Here is an 8,662-nt window from a genome sequence, read left to right as displayed (position 1 = left end):
AATGTTTGCCCTTGTAACAACACTGCTGACAGCACGAAGCCGATAAAACAGTAATCTAATTCTCTTTTTGTGTACCAAAATAAAAAATGGTAGGTTTACGAAATTTTCAATAAAATTCTTTAATTATTTAATCCATCTTTTTAAAAAAAATATTAATTTAAACAGGAGTTTGTAAACTAAAGTGTGCATTTTATATTTCAAGTGATATTTTGTTATATTCGGATATATAAATAGAGAAACTTTGTTGATAACCTTAAAACTTTTGAGGAAGCTTCCAGTATTTTAGTAAAAAACTTTAATACCTTGTTATACACAAAGAAATAAGTGTTTATACTAAGTTCTATTGATCAAAATATCAAGGTAAGCAAATAAACTAATACAATTTTAACGAGAATTGTTTTTATTTTAGACTAAAGGTACATCAAGTTTTGGTAAACGCCGTAACAAGACCCACACACTTTGCAGAAGGTGTGGAAGGTCTTCCTACCACATCCAGAAGTCACAATGTGCCCAGTGTGGATACCCATCAGCTAAAATGCGTTCCTGTAAGTCAATTCTTTTTTACACCTTAAAAATACTTATTCTTCGAACCAGACAATTTGAACAAGATGTCTAATGATACAGATTCTTGACTCTTTTTTGTGTAACGTTAGTTTTTATGTTGTTGTAATATAGAAGTTTTTAAACTATATTATTTAATAAACAAACGGTTTTCTCATGTTGACTGATCACTATAACTTTGAACATTAGCATTTGATGCTGCTTTTTGTGTTAACAAGTAATTATTATTGTTAAGAATTTATAGAAAAGCAAAAACTACTTTGTCTGATCTACATTTTTGATTAATTTTATCAAAATAGTGCTTATTTTTGTGTTTTCTTTATAGACAACTGGTCGATCAAGGCTAAAAGGAGGAAGACCACTGGAACTGGCCGTCTTCGCCACCTGAAAATCGTACGTAGACGTTTCCGTAACGGATTCCGTGAAGGCAAGCCAGCAGCCAAGAAATCCACGTAGATTTATAAGTCTGTTTAAAATAAAATGTTTATAAAAAACAACAGTTGAGTTTAATTTGTACTTCTGTATGTCTTTAGTTTTTTTTTTCTTGAAAATACATTGGAAGAAGTTTCATTTTGTACAAATGCCTATTTAATAATAATAATCTATCTATTGGCCAACAAAGTTGCTACATAAAGGAAAGAAGTATCATCAAGAAAAAGGTAATACACAATTGAAATAGAAGTTTCTATGCTAATTTAAAAATTTGTCACTGTAAGTTTTTGTTTTTAACTTATTTCAGAGTTGATAATAAAAATCATTTTTTATACAACTTGGTCGAAAAAACTGACAATGGCTGTGAAATGAAGACAGATGAAGAATCGTCATTTCCCAGCCAACTGAGGGCCGTTTTTTTTTTTCGATTATAGGCTAGTTTAGTGTATTAAATAGGCTGGTGTATGTTATTATGTAGAATCAACAGTAAAAAATACAAAAGATATATTAGTTACTCAAAAATAAACCGAATATTATTAAATCTAACTATTTGTATCACATAATATACAAATTATTGTACTGTAATGTAATAATGTGTAATCAGAGAAAAGGTAAATTACCTGAAATTAATATTCTAAAAAATTATAGGAAACCAAATATACACCTTATGTCACCAATTTTTTTGAAAATTTGGAAAATAATTCAATAATTTGAATTATTTCCCAGTTTATTATAATAAAAATACAGCTTGAAATTGCAAATATGCAGTAAAACTATCATTAGTTTTTATTTAAATCAAGAAATAGAGAGATTTTTACGATGATAAGAGGGAATTTTTCCAATTATTTTACTGTTTCTTTGAGTGTACCACATTCCAGTATAATTAAATTTCTTTTTAACTATATTTACCTATACAGTTATACTATTCGTAATTCTTGTACAAAAGAAATATTAGTTTTAACTCAAACCTTAAAAAATTATACAGCTGAGTTGGAATGAATTCATATACAGAGTGCGTCCTTGGCTATATAAGCTTGCATGCATTAGAAAGTTTCTAGAGAACTAAAATATCCAGATCGAAGACTTTTAATACAATCAAAAGGCGTTAAAGAGATTTTCAATAATATTGCGTCACTTTTGGGAGCAACCAAATTTGACAGAAACTCTCTTAATTTAAAAGAGATATATTATCTCGATTTTATGAATTTTGGTATCAAACACTTAAAACATTAAAAATTTTTAGAAATAAAAATTGTATGCCAAAGAAAATTCTTATAACTTAAATGTCTAAGTTAGTGATCGGTACAAACAAGCTGCAAACACTCTGTATCTAAAAACAAGGATATTTATTTCAAAAACAAAATTTCGAAAGATTCATAATATGTCATTTGTTGTAGCGAATTAATTAATCAACAAATTTTCATAACTTATTATTTTCAAATAAAAACCAGTTCCAATTTTATTTCTTTTTTTCATATATCAAGTTCCTATAGCTAAAGTAACTTGTTTTCAAGTTATTTAGGGTTTAATTTTAAGGATTTCTTCACGCATAATTTTAAGTAGTAGCCTTTGACTCTAAATGTCAGAACAACTTAAAACAATCCGGTTATGTCAAATTATGATTGAATACTCTATTTTGTGGTTTAAATCCTGGTAAAAGTAAGAAACTAAAATATATTTACATAACAATTTTATACAATACGACTGAATTTTTAAGCTCTCTCCCTATACCTATTATAATACACGGCTCCCAAATTTAAGGAAATAATTTCTCATTGAAGAAAAAAACTGGTCAAAAACTGTGGGAAAGAATGTGTGCCTGTGTGTAGGTATCCCTACATTTAATAGACGTTACTACATTAACTTAATCACTTCAGAGCCCCCTTGGTCGAGATTACAATAATTTTCTAGACAGGTAGGTACAAGCAGAAAATATTCGATCCTGGTCAGGTAAAAACCGTTGTCAAGAGACGAAGTGATTTTTGGAAGTTTTCGCAAGGAAGGTATAGATCCCTTAAGACGCATTTTTGTGTCTTTTTGACTTCGTGGTGGTCTCTGTTAACAATAAATGTAAATATTGAATGAAAAAAAGGACATTTTTGTACAGAAAAATAGGTCTGTACAGGGTGGGTCAAATTCGACGCTTTTTAATGGAAACACGCTTTTCTATAGGAGATAGACGAAAACTAATATCGGTGTCTGGAGCTCAATTTTCATCAAAAATATGATGGTGAAAATCGCACATCAATATCTGTTACCGTTTCGGAGTTACGGGGTGTTTTTCAGAAATGTGCATTTTTAACAAATCGCTGTAACTTTTTTGCTATGGATAATTTTGTATTTCTATGAAGACATTTCCAAAGCACCTTTTTACGTAGAATTTAATGGTTTAAGTATAATTTTTTTAAAGTTAATAATTTAAGGGTTATCAACAGAAAAAATATTTTTTTATTTGGGACACCCGCTATATTTTTAATTAACTGAAAAGAATTTAAAATTATCTTTCCAAAAATTTAGCACACTTGATGTTTTGTTATAATCCCCTTCGAAAGACAGAATTTTTAAAAGTTCGCCACTTTCAACTAGTAGGCTTTGGAACTTTGGACCCCTTATTGATGATTTGCCCTTAATGGAACTCGAAAACATATTTTTCCAGCAAGACGACACACCGCCTCTGAACGCTGAAGTTATCTGCAAATTTTTGCAGCCAATTTCAAGAATAATTGAATAGCTAACCAAGATCCCAGCCGTTGGCTTTCGAGGCCTCCTGACTTAGTGCCCATGGATCTAATCCTATGGATATATTTGCGGAAGAATAAAGGTTCCTTATTCTTCCGTATAATCTAGACAAGAATTAAAAATACTTAGCAGTTAAGAGAGGGTATCTTTCACCCCCACTGAGTTAATAAATTCCGCGAGAAATGTTCAAAAACTACCCCGTCTGTCCATAACAGAAGAGGGTCGATATGTCGAACACCTGTAGCAAAATCTCATGTCTTGGTTTGCTATTTATTTTTATTGTTATTAGATATAGTTTAACTGTGCTGATGTTGGTTAAATATATTTTAAATTGTTATACAATTCTGCACCTCTCATAGCAAATATTATTTTCTTTTTAATTGATGCTCACAGCTAGATCTTTTTGCATTACAGCCGGTGCCGTTCAAAGCCTACTTGTTTAAAGCGGGCGAATTTTTATAAACTCTATATCTCGAAGAGGAATCGAGCAAAATATGAAGTGAGCTATATTTTTGGAAAGGTAATTTTAAATTATTTTCAATAAATTAAAAATATATAGGGTGTCCCATATAAAAAATAAAATTTTCTGTTGATAATTCTTAAATTATTAATTTAAAAAAAATTATACTTAAACCATTAAATTCTACGTAAAAAGGTGCTTTGGAAATGTTTTCATAAAAAATACAACATTTTCCCATAGCAAAAAGTTACAAAGGATTTGTTAAAAATGCATATTTTTGAAAAACACCCCGTAACTCCGAAACGGTAACATATATCGATATGCGGTTTTCACCATAATGTTTTTGACAAAAATTGAGCTCCAGACACCGATATTAGTTTTTGTCTATCTCCTAAAGAAAAGGGTGTTTTGCGAGCCACCCTGTACAGGGTGGCTCGAATTCGACTCTCATCATTGGGATTTCGGAAACCGTACGAGATACAGGATCGGTTAAATGGAGGCAAAGTTGTGCAATTTTGATACTCAATATAATGCCGTATTGCATTTTGAAAAATGCCGAATATATTCGAAAAAAAACGGAATTTTCAATTTTGTTTTCTATTTTTCCTGGCTTTATTTGTTAAGATATCTTAAAATGAAAAACACATTTTCATGACCACTTTTCCTGCTCTATAACTCTGGGTCATTAAATATTGACTCTGACGTTTCGGCTTCTGATGGCGACCATCATCAACTTAATTTTTTTAAATACGGACCTGATTTTTTTTTCAATTTAATTAAATCCCTTCATCACTCTTAAAAATCTATATATAGTCACTTTGATATTTGCCGACGTTTCGTACAGAAAATTTTATCACTAGAATATTTTATGCAAAAAAAATAAAAATACAATACGACATTTTATTGAGCATCAAATTGCGCAACTTTACCTTCATTTAACCCAAAGATATTTAAACTCGACGAAAAAAAAACGGAAACGGAGTGAAAGGAAACGGAGAAAAAAAAAATTAAAACGAGTTTAAATATCTTTGATTTAACCGATCCTGTATCTCTTACGGTTTCCGAAATCCCAATGATGAGTGTCGAATTCGAGCCACCCTGTACAGGGTGTTCTATAAAAATGCACGGATTTCTCAAGATATGAAAAAAAGATAGATTCGGAAATGCATAGTTTTGCACATACAGGATGTTAAAACTTTTTAAACAATTTTTTTGTAATTTTTTTAAATACCATTACTTTTTTTGAATTTGCTGTAGGTAGCACTAAACATCATTGTTATAAATTATTGTAATTTGTTATGAAGTATTTAAATACCTTGCTGTAATACAGGGTCCGGCAATAGTGCGTCGGGCATCTGTAGCTCCTAGAATAAAAAACTTGAGAATTTTGTGTAGATGCAGACATAAAGTATAAAGTATGTACGAGGATGTATTTCAGGAAAATATTTTAACTTCTATGTAGGGTGGCTCAAAAAAGTGTGAGTGGATCTGAATGATTTTTTTTAAAATGGAACACCCTGTATATTTTTGCATTTTTGGCTTCTTTTCCGATCACTTTACATAATCCTAAGATATGAGTAAATATATTTCCGTAGTTTCAGAGATATTAATAAATAAATAAAAAAAATATTTATTTTTCCGCCTTTCTTAAAAAAATATTAAAAATACAAGAATTCTCCTGAAATCAAAACTATAACAGAATATTTAATTTAGATGGGGTCTATACCTTGTCTATACTTACTTTGCTATAAATATCGTAATCTTAAATCATACAGGGTGTTTAAAATTCTACGCCAAACTTTCTAAAATATAAAATAAATTTTCTTTGTCTTTTTTTAATGGAACACCCTGAAAAATGAACATTTTTGAAAAATTAACATTTTTTGTATTTAAAGTATTTAAATTTTTTTAATGGTTTCGCAGATACACGCAGTATTATTTCATATGGCTCTTTCAACGGAGAAAAATCATTGGGTGGCTTTGATAAAAATTTACTATGGAAAATGCCATATGAAATATAAAACCGCGAATATCTGCGAAACCGTCAAAAATTTTGAAATACTTTAAATACAAAAAATGTTCCTTTTTTAATTCTTCATCTATTGAAAAAATAATATACAGGATGTTCCATTTAAAAAAAACGAAGAAAAATTATTTTGTTTTGGAAAGTTTAGCGTAGAATTTTGAACGTCCTGTATGATTTACAATTGCCATATTTATAACAAAGTAAGTACAGACCATCTAATGTAAATATTTAATATATGTAGTTTTGATTTTAGGACAGCTGTATTTTGTATTTTTAATATTTTTTTTTTGAGAAAGGCTGAAAAATATATATTTTTTAATTATTTATTAATATCTATGAAACTATCGAAATATATTTATTCATATCTTAGGATTATGTAAAGTGATCTAAAAGAAAGCCAAAAATGCAAAAATATACAGGGTGCTAGGTTTAAAAAAAAATATCCCGATCCACTCACCCTTTTTTGAGCCACCCTATAGAAGCTAAAATATTTTCCTGAAATACATCTTAGTACATATTTTAGGTTTTCACTTAAAGGAAAATTCCCAAGTTTTTTATTCCAGTAGCTCCAGATGCCCGACGCACTATTGCCGGACCCTAAACACAGAGTCCATCTCCGGATCACGTCTTTAAAAAAGGAAAAACTTTGTTATTATTAACTTTTTTGAGAAAAATGCATTCTTCACAACGGTTTTGCTTGTTCTAAAATTATTAATACGGTTTATACTTATACTTATCCAAATTTCCATACCGTTTTAGAGAAAAAAATAAAAAAAAACATGAAAATATATAGTCGAATTTTTCCAAAAAATCCCCAAAACATAGTCCTAAAAATTAAGACACATTTCTATGGCAATATCATTTCGTTTTTACACTCTATAATATACTGGGTGAGCCTTCAATAAGTGCATAAATGGGACTAATAATTTTAGAACAATTAAAAACTTTTGTATAGAAGGCATTTTTCTCATACAGGGTGTCCCAGAAATAAGTGCAATTATTTAAAGGGGTGGCAGATGTGGTCAAAAGGAACATTTTTTCTTTTTACCGTTTTTCAAATAAGTCCAAAATAACCAAGTTATTTTACTTTAAAAATTTCGAAAAATAATGATTTTTTGCTAAAATTTTGAGAACCACTTGATCTTTTCTGGATTTTCTTTTATGTAAATTTAAGCTACTACCTATGTCGCCCTATTATCAAGAAATTATGTTTTTTAACTTAAAACTAAAAAAAAATCCAAAATTTTTTCTCAAAAAATTCCTCATAGGCGTGTTTCTGAGGCCGAAATATACTACCAGTTGAAATACCTGCACATAATTCTGGGACACCCTGTATAAAGTTAATAATAAAAAGTTTTCCTCTTGTAAACACGATTCAGGGAAATCTATACCAATATATAAAATCCTTAAGTGACTGACTCACTGATTAATCACGATCCTGCTCAAACCACTCAACGTAAGATGCTCAATTTTGGCATACAGGTCGATTCTAGGGTGTAGAGGTTCGATAAGAAGGGATTTTTCAAAATTCCAGTTCCAAGGGGGTGAAACCACCCCTCAAATATTACAATATTTTTTATTTAAAAAACGGTTAAGTTGCCGAAAAAACGCTTAAACACATATATTTTATTTTGTTTTTTTACATATTTTAAGAATTTTTAAAAATGTATACAGGGTGTTTCGAAAAATCTGGTCATTGATTAATCACGATCCTGCTTAAAGCGTTTGACGTAAAAAGCTGATTTTTGGAAAACGGATTGACTTTAGGGTGTAGAGGTTCGATAAGAAGGGATTTTTAGAAACTCGAATTCTAAGGGGGTGAAACCACCCCTCAAATATTAGAATATTTTTTAATTAAAAACCGGTGAGTTTTTCGGAAAAACTCTTAAACACGTATATTTTATTTTGTTGTTTTACATATTTTAAGATTTTTTAAAAAATTATACAGGGTGTTTTATAAAATATGACCATTGAGTAATCACGATTCTGCTTAAATTGCTTGACATTTAAAGCTGATTTTTGGTAAACATTGACTGTGGGGTGTAGAGGGTCGATAAGAAGGGGTTTCTCGAATCTCAAATTCCAAGAGGGTGAAAACGCCCCTTAAATATTACAATATTTGTTATTTAAAAAACGGTTAGTCTTTCGGGAAAACCCTTGGACACGGATAATTTATTTTGTTTTTTACATATTTTGAAATATGATTTATTCGACGCGAACGAAATCGCGGGTACACGTTAGTACTGTATATTAGAGCAAGATATTTATTTATCCGTGACACAGTTAGGAGTAATTAAGCGTGAATTTGTCCACTGAGGATCCCAGTTATTGGCACTTTTCATAACTAGTTGCCAGATTGAAAAAAAAATCACTCTTGTAAAATCATAACTTCATATAATTTTTTTCTATGAATGTATTTTACAAAATTAACTGTAAAAATTACG

At 29.8% G+C, this 8,662-nt stretch overlaps 1 protein-coding gene across 1 annotated transcript; it reads left to right on the top strand.

Annotated features, from left to right (window-relative positions):
* Nucleotides 1-2: 2 nt before the first annotated feature.
* On the top strand, nt 3-1,058 carry LOC115887199 (60S ribosomal protein L37). The gene is made up of 3 exons (XM_030906553.1): nt 3-89; nt 410-545; nt 887-1,058. The coding sequence occupies exons 1-3, from the start codon at nt 87-89 to the stop codon at nt 1,015-1,017; spliced, it is 270 nt and encodes an 89-aa protein (XP_030762413.1). The 5' UTR covers nt 3-86; the 3' UTR covers nt 1,018-1,058.
* The last annotated feature ends 7,604 nt before the right edge of the window (nt 1,059-8,662 follow it).

This window comes from Sitophilus oryzae, unplaced genomic scaffold (genome assembly GCF_002938485.1).
Source record: "Sitophilus oryzae breed Bouriz unplaced genomic scaffold, Soryzae_2.0 scaffold_555_pilon_pilon, whole genome shotgun sequence".
NCBI lineage: Eukaryota > Metazoa > Arthropoda > Insecta > Coleoptera > Curculionidae > Sitophilus > Sitophilus oryzae.
The sequence above is the reverse complement of the archived record's forward strand: the minus strand, read 5'-3'. Positions and strand labels throughout refer to the sequence as shown.